This window comes from Prionailurus viverrinus, chromosome C2 (assembly GCF_022837055.1).
Source record: "Prionailurus viverrinus isolate Anna chromosome C2, UM_Priviv_1.0, whole genome shotgun sequence".
In the NCBI taxonomy this organism is placed as follows: Eukaryota; Metazoa; Chordata; class Mammalia; order Carnivora; family Felidae; genus Prionailurus; species Prionailurus viverrinus.
In genome coordinates this window covers 32,016,310-32,029,301 of record NC_062569.1, presented here as the reverse complement: position 1 = coordinate 32,029,301, position 12,992 = coordinate 32,016,310, and the positions used below count along the sequence as shown (strand labels likewise).

Genomic DNA, 12,992 nt, shown 5'->3' with positions numbered 1-12,992 from the left:
GTCATGAAAAAGAATGAAACCTTGCCATTTGCAATGATATGCATGTAGCTAGAGAGGGAGACAACCAAAGGCCAAATTCCAGTGAGGAGGAAAAAAGAGACAAAAGAGGTTTAAATGAAAAGGAAGAAAAAGACTTGGACAGCAATTAAACACAGATATGGGTTAAGAGGGGGTTTTGCTAGCGGGACAAGTTAAAGGGAGAAGAAGTTAAGAGATTTATACAAATCAATCAAGCAAGCAAGCAAGACCCCAGATGGGGAAGGATGGTGTCAGAAGTTCAGGTAGAGGAACATCATTCTGTAAGTCTGGGGAGACATGGAAGGACAGTGGGATGCAGCAAAAGGAGAATCAGGGGACCTGATGACAGAGACCCTATTTTACCTTCTTTAAACTTAAAACTTTTCTTGGACTTAAAACTACCAATGCCATGTATACTTTTGCTCTCCATCTCTCTCAATCACACAGTGAAGTTCCGGAGGCAGGGATTTTACCCTTCATGGTGTCCTATAGTTACAGCACTGAGAACAGTGCCTGGTCATTAGTATCCAGCAGAATGGCAGAATCCAAGCTGGACCAAAAAGGCAGAGGCCAGGAGGACTAGGGGCTCCAGAGGAATGGGAGAGTGGAACTGGAGAGTCAGGGAGCAGAGGCAGTGGGAGGGAGACAGGGGCAAGTATGCAGATATGGAGAGTCCTGAAGGCTGAGGTCAGAGAAGGGCATGCTCCTAGCGAGGTGTATTTTTCACAGCTCAAATGGTGCTCAACAGGCTGAAGAACTGAGCAGTGAGGAGGAGCTGAATCTGGCCACTGCTGCTGGCTCATGCTAGTTCCCCAAAATACAGGAGAAGGGTAGCCCTAAGTCTGGGAAAGGTTGGAACACAGATGGCTCTTGGGCACATCAAGCAAGGACTGCTGAGAGCACAGCATGCACCTAAGAATGTGCAGGAGACAATGGCCGTGTCCCAGCTTGCCCCAACACTGTTTCACTTAATGATCCGGGAATCTGCCACACCGAGAAAAAGGTGGTACAAATGACTCTTATCATCCTGAGAACCACACATTCCCCCTCTAACTTGTCAAAGGATACCTTGTGTATCTCTAGAGAAACAAATGCCCTCTAGGCATAAGATTCCAAAGATACCTAACAAAAAGACTCCCTGGTTTCGACTCCAGACCTTGGGGTCATCGACTCTTCTCCCTGCACCTCACAGTGCTGTCTAAAGACCCCTGAAACCTCCTGACCCAAGTGGCTCCTCCTACCCCCAGCCCTCAGGTCCAGGAGAAGCAGTAGAAAGGCTACCGCCACTATTTCTTCCTAGAACACACTAACGACTGGCCCCTGTTCTGTGCCCAACCCATGCTCTGCCTCTGTTGCCCAATGTTAAAGCCTGTGGATTTGGCATTTCCTCCATATGCCAAAGCACAGGACCATGGATGTGGCTGAGCTAGCACAGACAAAACAGCAGATGTGGCACTTACAGACTGTATGATGTCCACCATGTTGTAGGCTTTGGTCGATTCCAAGGGGACAATGGTGTCAAGCTCAGGAACCATACGGTCACTTTGGACAGAAAAAGAAGCAGATACAATCAAGACAGGAAGAGCCATTTGCCTTCTGTGGCTGGGGGATGGGAGAAACGTGGGAGCAGAGCTGATTCTGTCCCTGCTGGGCTTGCAAAGTAGTCCCAAAAGATGCATTCCTTTCTTACCACCATATCAAACTGAAAGGAGTTTGATATTAACCCAAAAGATCTTTGTTTTCATTCAGAGGGAAGAAACGAGCTTATTCTCCTCAATGTGGTTCCTTCATTTATCCCCTCTGAATACCTCCTACATTCCAGGTACAGTATGGGGCACTACAGGACACTGTAGTGAACAAGACACTGTTCTAGCAAGTCCTACTCTCACTTTCTGAGACACTGAAAATAAAAGAACAAGGACTTGGAAATGCAAAGGCAGAGTTCTGTTACTCAACATTGTGGGTTCATATTCCCTGTTGGAAAATAAACCTGCTAAAGCTCCTTTTTAAAAAACCAAAACTGGGGTGCCTGAGTGGCTCAGTCATTTAAGCATCTGACTCTTAATTTCAGCTAAGGTCATGAACTCATGAGATCCAAGTCCCATGTCAGGCTCTGCTCTGAGCACAGAGCCTGCTTAAGGTTCTCTCCCTCCCTCTCTTTCTGCCCTTCCTCTCTTGTGCTCATACTTTCTTTCTCTCAATAAAAAAATGAGATACAGTACATTTAATTTTTAAAAACTAAATATTAAAAAAGTAAAACTGCAGCCCCCCTGGTGGGGAGAATCACTGAGGACTAACTAGTCACCCAGGCTCATGGCGTTCTGCTTCCTCATGCACCTTTGTGGCTGAGCAGAGAGCCTGACGGGGCCCACACCCACACCACAGGAGGGCTCAGCAGCAATGTGTCACTCTCCCACATGCTCTCATCCCCTCCTGCTCATGCAGGCAGGCAGGGACTGTTCTGGCCCTGACATGTACAGCTGGGCTGAGGTTTGACTTTGGTAAAAGCCACATGCCTCAAGCCCAACTTCCCAGAGAACTCCACATAGGGGGATACTGGGTACAGCCCTACCAGATAAAGTCCTCCCTTATTTTTCATTTGCTACTTATACATACAGCTACTCTTGGATCAATGGAGAGGAGATATGACTGGAGCTAAGCAGGCTATTCAGTCATTCCTAAGCCCCTGGGCCCTAATACCTTCAAATGATGTCGTAAATTTTTCAAGAATCCCAAATAGCACAGTTGCTCAGAAAAGGACGCTGTGTCCATCGTTCTGGGCCTATGACCACCTTCCTTTTCAAGCCTACACATAATATACCACTGGTTAGGTCCCCTGAAGAGTGGGGCTGAGGCATGTGGAAGCTCAGGTCCACTCCACAGAACAGTGTCTAAAAATGGCTTCTTACTAGGAGACAGAATTCTAAATTTTTTCTGCAAAACAAAGTCCAGGCCAAGTGAGTTTGAAGTAGTTGGAGTCTGAAGTTTGAATCTCAGAATGGAAACAGAATGGAGAAGAAAACAGCCAGAGATCTGGAACAATAGTTCCCCAAATGAGCCTCTGGCTCACTTGATGATGTAACCCCATGAGGCAGTGGCCCCAATAATAAGGAGAAAGTGTTTACTAGGTGGCCAACAATACACCTTCCCCTGGACTGCCCGGGCCTCTGGCCACAAGCAGGTGGGCATAAGCACATTTTCAAAAGGGCATGCTGTCTACATCATTTCACATTTCATGGCAGAACAAAAAATATTTCCAATTCTGGACAAATCAAGACTTATAGAACTGGGGGTGGGGGCACTTTTTACTCCCAAGTTATTTTTCAGATATTACAGAGAGGAAAAAAAAATGAATACAAATAAAATTTTTCTTTTCTTTGCTCCTGTACCCAGACATGCCACCACCATGCCAACACCTAGGAGCCTCGCTGGCTCCACTCCACAATCCACTCCAAGCTGCCCAATAGGGCAGAGCCTGGAGGTGCTGCCAGGGCAGAGGAGCCATAAAAGGGTAAGTCAACCTGCACAACGAGAGCTGGTGCCCTGGCCTGTAACTCACCTGGGATCATGGCATTCACGGATGGGAGCTGGGTCCTGGTTGCTGAGGGGCAGATAGTTGAAGAACTCCCGGAGATTACACAAGGCATCAACATCATTTTCAAAAGCTCTGTGGGCAACACCTGAAAAAAACAGAGGGGCTATAATAGGCCTAGACACTTGTCAGCCCACAGATGCTGTTTCGTGTCCACCTGCCACTCCTAGGGCATGTTGGCAGGAGACCGTAGTAACACCTCTGTGAGGATGGGATACCACACATCTTCAGGCTGACCTCCAATTTATGCAATCTGTTCCCTCTGCTCTGTACCCACACCTCTGCAGGGTCACTCCTTTCTTTATTCCCTGCAGCCCTCATGTGTCTCCCCATCCTTGTGGGAGCTCTCTTCATACCCTTCCCTGCAGCACCGGTCTGTCCATTTCCTTGCTTCCTGCATGACATCTCCTCTAGAATATCAGCTCTAACAGGGTAGAGAACAGGCCCATCTTAAACCACTATAGTCCCACATCAAGAATTACACCTCACTACAGGTCACTTAGCTTTCAATACAGCTGAAAAACAAAAAAATAAAAGAATAATGGCTGGCACATAATGTCATGGTACTCAGCAACGGTGGAGGGGAAGGTGGGGAACCACCTGCCCTAGTGAGGAATGAAGCCATCATTCCTCAAGAATACTCTGAAATCACAGAACGGCCAAATAACGCCACAGACGTGACAAAGTAGGGCCAGAGACTCTCTCCCAGAATCCCTGCTTCCACCATTTCCCCTACCATCTCTTCTCACAGCAGCCAAACTGGGCTTTTTAAGCCAGATTATGTCATGTCTGCAAACACCCTCTTGCTGTTCACTCAACATGCCAGCCACTTCCCTTCCTCAGGGCCTTTGCATTGCCTATCCCCTCTGCCTGCAGCTTTTCTCCCTTTGGTGTTCATGCAGTTAACTCCTTCAGATCTGCTCAACTGTTACCCTCACAGTGCGGCCTGCTCTTACCACCCTATTTCAAACTACAGCAACCCCAGGCCCTGTTCTACTTTTCCAGACCACAGATTATCTTCTACCATACTATACAATGTCCTTATTTTAAGTTTATTTATGGTCTACATCCTGTACTAGAATATAACCCCATATGGGCAGGGATCTTTGTTTCTTTCACAAAGGTATTCCTAGCACATAGAATAATGCTTGACACACAGGCACTCAATGAATATATGCTGAATGAATGTTTCGTGTTCAACACAGAATTCTTTTATTCAAGAAATACTTATAAATTGGTGCAGCCACTTTGAAGAATAGCATGGTAGTTCCTCAAAAAGGGAGAGTTACCATTTGACCTAGAAACTCCACTCCAAGGGAAACAAAAACATGTCACACAAAACTTGTACATGAATGTTTACAGCAGCATGTTCACGACAGTCAAAATGTGGAAGCAATCCAAGTGTTTAAGTGATGAATGAATAAAATGTGGTATATTCCTACTCTGAAATATTATCCAGCAATAAGAATGAGGTACTGATCCATGCTGCAACATGGATTAACCTTAAAAATGTTATGCTAAATATAAGAAACCACTCACAAAAGACCATTATCACATGACTCCTAGACAAAGGAATAGAAGGTAGATCAGTGACTGCCTAGAGGTAGACTATTTGGGGGAATATGGGGAGCATATGCTAATGGATGCAGGGCTTTGAGGGGCAATAAAAGGTTCTAAAGTTGTGGTGATAACTGAAAAACACTAAGCACATAAAATCATTGAATTATATACTTTAAATGAGTATGTCACAAATATAAAATGTAAACTGTACCTCAATAAAGCTGTTTTAAAAAGAAAAAAAATATATATAGGTCTTGCTCTGGAGATATACAGGTGAATACCTCAGATGTCACCAATACTTAACATTATTTTAGATCCCAGTGAAAAAGAAAAACATCTGGGGTGCCTGGGTGGCTCAGTCAGTTCAGAGTCCGACTCTTGATTTCAGCTCAGGTCATGATCTCACAGTCGCGAGATCAAGCCCTGCATCAGACTCTGCACTGAGCATGGAGCCTGCTTAAGATTTTCTCTCTCTCTGCCCCTCTCCCCCGCTCACACGCTCTAAAAATAAATAAAAAATACTGCTGCCATTTAAGCCCTGAGACAAGAGTGAGAGGACCAGCTGTGGGAGAATCAGCAATGAGAAGGTTCTGATTCTAGCTGTGTGCTGGAGACTGCTAAACAGAGCTGACGGCTGAGGGAAAGGAATGAGTCAAAGTTGATGCCAACCTGAGGTGGGAGAGGAAATGTATAAATTGGTCACACCGGCTTCTCACTGCTTTGAAATCTTTCCAAGAGGCAATTTCTCCTGCCTTCAGTTATACTGCTTCTGGTGTCATAGACAATCCTTACACAACTTGGTGTCTTCTTCCAAGAAAATATGAAATTCCAAATATCACTCTAACAACAAATATCTTCATTAATGTCAGGTTCATTCCCTGCACCCAATTCTATGCCACTCTACATAAACAATACCCTTTGTTTCAACGCCCATGTACAGAATAATCTTTACACATTTTCAATTCAGCATGTGTAACACATAACCCCAAAGAGGTGAAAATGTGGGCCATGACCATCACATTATGACTGTACCTGACCAAAAGCAATTGGTAACACTGCCATCTCAGACATACCCAACTTTGGATTAAAAAAAGTCACACTAGGGGCGCCTGGGTGGCTCAGTTGGTTGATCGTCCGACTTCGGCTCAGGTCATGATCTCACGGTCTGAGTTCGAGCCTCGTGTCAGGCTCTGTGCTGACAGCTCAGAGCCTGGACCCTGCTTCAGATTCTGTGTCTCCCTCTCTCTCTGCCCCTCCCCTGCTCGTGCTCTCTCGCTCTCTCTCTCTCTGTGTCAAAAATAAATAAACATTAAAAAAAAAAATATTTTTTAAGTCACACTATTTTTTTTAAAGGTCAAATGTTATAACCACCATTCCAGTTACTTTTAAAATTTTAAATAATATCAAAGCTTTAGTAGTAACTGTTTTTGTTTTAACAAATTTGAGGTACTAAATCTGTCTTTATTATTATATCTATAGTAAATATACCATACCACAGCCCTCTCAAATTCTCAATTAAGTGATATTTATAAAACATTATAACTATTCTCGTGGGCAGTGCCCGCTTCTCAGTATTTAAAAACAGTAAGGTGAGCCTCAAGGCCTCTAACCTGACATGGTGGTATGGGTCCTGGCACCACCGAGCTCCTCCTGAGTAACATCCTCATTGGTGACAGACTTCACAACATCTGGGCCAGTGATGAATAGGTAGGAGGTGTCCTAAAATCAGAATTCCAAAAGAATCAGTCTCAGAACACCAGAGCTACATGGAGCCTTAGAATTTACACAGCCAAGACAAATGCAGAGAAGTTAGTGATGTGGGGACAGAACCAGATTAGGAGGTCACTCAAAGATACCTATCCAAACTAAAGACTCAAAGTTTCCTTGTCTCACTACCAACAAAATTGTTTTTTCCCCCAAATATTTTATTTTTCAGTAATCTCTACATCCAACATGGGGCTTGAACTCAGAACCTGGAGATCAAGAGTCGTATGCTCTACCAACTGAGCCAGCCACGTACCACAACTAACAAAATCTTCACTGCACGGTTTTGTCTCAGCAAAATTATCAGCCATGTGGCTAACATTTCAGGGTCATTCATCTGTAAACAGCTTAACGGGCGGCCTTATTCAGAGATCACTGGGCACCACCATTTTTCTAAAGCACTTCATGGGATTCTGTCCTTAAAGTCTAGGTACTATTATCACCCCCATTTATAAATGAGGAAACTGAGTCACTGTGACAGTATACAGTTTACCTAAAATTAACCAACCATCATAAGTGAAGCCATTTGAAGACCATGATAATCAATGCTTTGGTGTTTCAAGAGGGTGACAGACTTTTTAGTTTCTAATTTAAAGATGAAGGGAGGGGCGCCTGAGTGGCTCAGTTGGTTAAGCATCTGACTCTTGATTTCAGCTCAGGTCATGATCTCATAGCTTCAGGAGTTCAAGCCCCACAACAACTCTGCACTGACAGCGCAGAGCCTGCTTGAGACTCTCCCTCTTTGTCTGCTCCTCCCCTACTCGCACTCAGTCTTTCTCAAAAATAATCAATAAAAAACTTTTAAGATAAAGGTATAGTGTAAAAAACTTAAAAAGAATAGAAGAACAGTAGAATGTAAGTCTATATCCAAGCCCTTATTTCCAGGCCTCTAATTTCCCTCCCCAAAGGCAACTACTATCAGTTTCTCTCCTTACAAAACATCCATACATATGTGAAGAATAATATAGATAGATAGATAAATAGATAGATAGATAGATAATCTGTCCTTTTATTTTCTTTCCAGTGTTCTACACAGTTTTGAATCTTCTTGAAAACCATTCCCTATCAGTATAGTAGGATACATATAATAATTTGTCACCTACCAAGTCATTTAGAATATGTCCAGTATTTTGCTATAACAAGCATTTCTACAGTAAATATCTTATTAGAGTCATCTCTCTCAGCTCACTGTTCATTTTCTTTGCCCATTTTTCAATTGGAAATGTTTGTTTTTGTGTACTGGGGAATTAGTCCTTAGACTATTATGTGTGTTTTATCAGTCTATTTTATGGATCCTTGGTTTGAAATGCTACTAGAAAGGTCTTTCTTCCCTATTCCACACAGACTTATAAATAAATGTTCACAGAAGCATTATTTGTAACAGTCACAAACTGGAAAACAACCCAACGTCCATCAACAGGTGAATTTCAAAATAATTATCCCAAGTGAAAAGAGCCAGCATCCACCCATTCCACCCCCCCCAAAAAGGTATACAGTTTTTGTATTTTTTATACATGGAAAATGTCATTTTGTATGATTCTGTTTATGCAACATTCTAGAAAATGCAAATTGGTTTATTGTGATAGAAAGCAAATGAATGTTTACCTAAAGACAGGGCTGAGAGGTAGGAGAAATGGATTATAAAAATACAGGAGGAAACTTTAGGGGGTTGGTGGCTATGTTTATTATCTTGACCATGGTCATGGCTTCACAACTGTATACATGTGTCAAAACTCAAACTGCACAACTTAAATATGTGCAGTTCATGATACAATTATGCCTCCAAGTTGCAAAAAATGTGGGAATGCAAAGAGCCAAGAATATCCCATGCCACTTGAAGAAGAATAAGGAGGGACAACTTGCTGTGCCAGCATTTGTTATGCAGCCAGTTAATGAAGACAGTGTGGTACTGACACACGGACAAGCAAACAGAGCAAAAAAGCTCACTGAAACACTCCTGTATACAGACACTTGGTTCGTGATACACGTGGTGCTGCGGAGTAGGAAAGGACTTTTTTTTTTTTTTTTCAATAAAAGGCTCTAGGTAACCATGCTGAATAAAATGAAACTAGCCTCTATTTCATACTATGCGTAATTTTAATTCCAACTAGAATTAAACATAAATGTAAAAGGCAAAATAAGCTTTTAGAAAACATAAACAATCTTCATGACTTTGAGGTTGAAAAAAGTTCTTCAAGAACTAAAACACATTACCCATAAATTTCACTTTGGTTCTCATATCAAAAGGACACAGAAGCAAACCTAAATGGACTCCCACTAAGAGAAAGGCAATTTGAGCATGAAAACAAATAATGCTAACAATAAATTAGAAACCACTGAGTAAAATAGGAAATCCATGAACCCACATTAATAATAAATCCATGAGGGGAACTTGGATGGCTCAGTTAAGAGTCCGAATCCTGATTTCCAGTCAGGTCATGATCTCATGATCATAAGATTTGAGCCCTGCATCAGGCTCTGCATTGGGTATGGAGCCTGCTTAAGATTCTCTCTCCCTCTGTCCCTTCCCTACTTATTCACACGCTAAGAAAAAAATAATAATAAATCCATGAAATAAACAAATGCCCAAGAATATAGGGCTCTTCCTTAGAGATGGATGACAAATGGTACAGTTGATAAATATCAATTTTGTTAAAATTGGTTTGGACAAGTATCTTCAATAGATGCTAAATCAAGGAGGAAAGTATAATGTGGAATAGCATGCTTGGATGATGTCAAAGTATCTCCCAATGATTATTAATTAGTTACCAAAAAAAAACACCAAAAACAAACAGTAACTATACCACAAAGAAACCAAATAACACCTTCAATGAATAGTGATCAAATTAATATTGCCAGTGAGGGGAAGATAGACATCATTTGTCTCTAGATGTGGTCAACTGACCAAGATACATTGCTTATGTAGCAGACAGACTGGGTTACCCAACCTGAATCTAATCATAAGGAAACATCAGATAAACACAACTGAGGAACAACCTAATAATTTGTTTTTGTAGCCTTCAAAAATGTCAGCACCATGACAAAATCTGAAAAACGCTCCAGATTAAGGGACATTAATAGGATAGGACAACTAAATGCAATATGTGATCTCCAAATGGATCCTGCACTGGAAAAAGAAAATGATATAAAGGACATCATTGGGACAACTGACCAAACCAGAATCTGAATGGTAGTAGACAAAAAGTATTACAAAGGTAGATTACATATTGGGCACATATAAAACAAGTCTTAATAAATTTAAAAAGATGGGGCGTCTGGGTGGCTCATTTGGTTAAGCTTCTAACTCTTGATTTCAGCTCAGGTCATGATCTTACAGTACATGACATCAGGCCCTCCATTGGGCTCAGCACAGACAGCGTAAAGCCTGCTTGGGATTCTAACTCTTCCTCTCTCTCTCTCCCCCTGCCCCCTCTCCAAATAAACAAACATTAAAAAAAATGTTTTTAAGATGATAAAACAGTTTTTAGTATTGAAATCACAATGAATGAAACTAGAAAAAGAAGAAGAGTTGGAAAATTCAAGTATGTGAAAATTAAACATCACACTTTTTAAAAACCACTGTGTCTCCCTATCAAAATAACACCAGCATTCTTCACAGAGCTAGAACAAAGAATCCTAAAATTTGTATGGAACCAGAGAAGACCCCAAACAGCCAAAGCAATCCTGAAAAAGAAAACAAAAGCTGGAGCCATCACAATTCCAAACTTAAAGATCTATTACTAAGTTGTAATCAAGACAGTATGGTAGTGGCACAAAACCAGACACAGAGATCAATGGAAAAGAATAGAGAACCCAGAAATGTGCGCACAAACATATGGCCAACTAATCTTTCACAAAGCAGGAAAGAAGATCCAATGCAATAAAGACAGTATCTTCAGCAAAATGGTGCTGGGAAAACTGGACAGCGACACGCAGAAAAATGAACCTGGATCACTTTCTTACACAATACACAAAAATAAACTCAAAATAGAGAAAGACCTAAACGAAAGACAGGAAGCCATCAAAATCCTAGCAAATACTTCTTTGACCTAAGAGGCAGCAACTTCCCACTCAACATGACTCCAGAGGCAAGGGAAACAAAAGCAATTAATTAACTACTGGGACATCATCAAGATAAAAAGCTTCTGCATGGCAAAGGAAACAATCAGCAAAACTAAAAGGTGATGGAATGGGAGAAGATATTTGCAAATGATATATCAAATAAAGGGTTAGTATCCCAAATCTATAAAGAACTTACCAAATTCAACACCCCCCCAAAAAAAAAACCCAGTGAAAAAATGGGCAAAAGACATGAATGGACACTTCTCCAAAGACACCAGATGGCTGACACATGAAAAGACGCTCAACATCACTCATCATTAGGGAAACAGAAATCAAAACCACAATGAGATACCACCTCACACCTGGCTAAATTGAACAAGTCAGGCAACAACAGATGTTGGCAAGGATGCAGAGAAAGAGGAACCCATTTGCACTGTTGGTAGGAATGCAAACTGGTGCAGCCACTCTGGAAAACAGTATGGAGGTTCCTCAAAAATGAGATATAGAACTAACCTATGACCCAACAATTGCACTACTAGGTATTTATCCAAAGGATATAGGAGTGCTGTTTTCAAGGGGCAAATGCACCTCAATGTTTATAGCAGCACTATTGACAATAGCCAAAGTATGTAAAGTGCCCAAATGTCCATCAACTGATGAATGGATGAAGAAGATGTGGGGTGTGTGTGTGTGTATACATACACACATACACATACATACAATGGAATATTACTCAGCAATCAAAAAGAATGAAATCTTGCCATTTGCAACAATGTGGATAGAACTACAGTGTACTTTGCTAAGTGAAATTAGTCAGAGAAAGACAAATATTATATTACTTCACTCATATGTGGAATTTAAGATACTAAACAGATGAAATTAAGGGAAGGGAAGCAAAAATAATATAAACACAGGGAGGCAGACAACCTCAAAGTCATGAAGATTGTTTACGTTTTCTAAGAGACTCCAATACACAGAACAAACTGAGGGTTGTTGGAGGGGTTTTGGTTTGGGGGGATGTGGCTAAATGGACAGGGGGCATTGAGGAGGGCACTTGTTGGAATGAGCACTGGGTGTTATATGTAAGTGATAAATCACTGGATTCTACTCCTGAAATCATTATTGCACTTTATGCTAACTAACTTGTATGTAAATTAAAAAAATAATAAAAGAAAATAAACTTTAAAAAAAGAGTGTCAAAGAGAAAAATCAAGTGAAACAGGAAAACAGCCTGAGACAAACTGAAGTGAAAACACAACAGGGAAGAAAAATCCCAAATAACATAACTTTATACCTTAAGGAAAAAAGAACCAACTAAATCCAAAGTTAGCAGAGATCAGCACAGAGATACATGAAAAATAGAAAAGCAAGATATAGATAGATATATACACACACTCCTCAAGGGAACCAAAAGTTGATTTTTCAAAAAGACTGGTAAAAATGACATATCTTTTGCTAGGTGGACTAAGAAAAACGGACTCAAATTACTAAAATAAGAAATGAAAATGGGGACGTTACTACCAATTTTACAAGAAATAAAAATAAATACACACATACACACATACATACATAAGAGCCCTATGAACAATTCTACACCACATTGGATAACCTAGATGAAATGGACAATTCCTGGAAACAACTTACCAAGACTAAATCAATAACAAATGGCTTCACTAGTGAATTCTACCAAACATTTCAAGAAGGATTAAAACCAATCCCTCTCAAATACTTCCAAAATAATTAAAGTAAATGGAACACTTCTTAAGGCCCAGCATGACCTTAATACCAAAGCCAAAGACACTACAAAAACAAACTACAAATCAACATCCCATAGAAATATTGATGCAAAACTACTCAAAATAATGACAAACCTAACTCGACATTTTAAAAGAATTGTACAAGACCAGAATTTTTTCCTGATATGCCACTGCGTAAAACAGCATGATTTTTCCTAAAAATATTAAAGAGAAATAACATTTGATCCAGTAATTCCACT

General features: G+C 40.9%; 1 protein-coding gene across 2 annotated transcripts in view; it reads right to left on the bottom strand.

The window, feature by feature from the left end:
• PCCB (propionyl-CoA carboxylase subunit beta) overlaps positions 1-12,992 on the bottom strand; it is a 98,571-nt gene that overhangs the window by 34,642 nt on the left and 50,937 nt on the right. For both annotated transcript variants that reach the window (XM_047874279.1, XM_047874278.1), the window contains 3 exons: positions 6,781-6,889; positions 3,578-3,698; positions 1,479-1,560 (listed from right to left, as the gene is read on the bottom strand). In XM_047874279.1, coding sequence (XP_047730235.1) covers positions 1,479-1,560; positions 3,578-3,698; positions 6,781-6,889 — 312 coding nt within the window. The remainder of the gene's footprint in view (positions 1-1,478; positions 1,561-3,577; positions 3,699-6,780; positions 6,890-12,992) is intronic.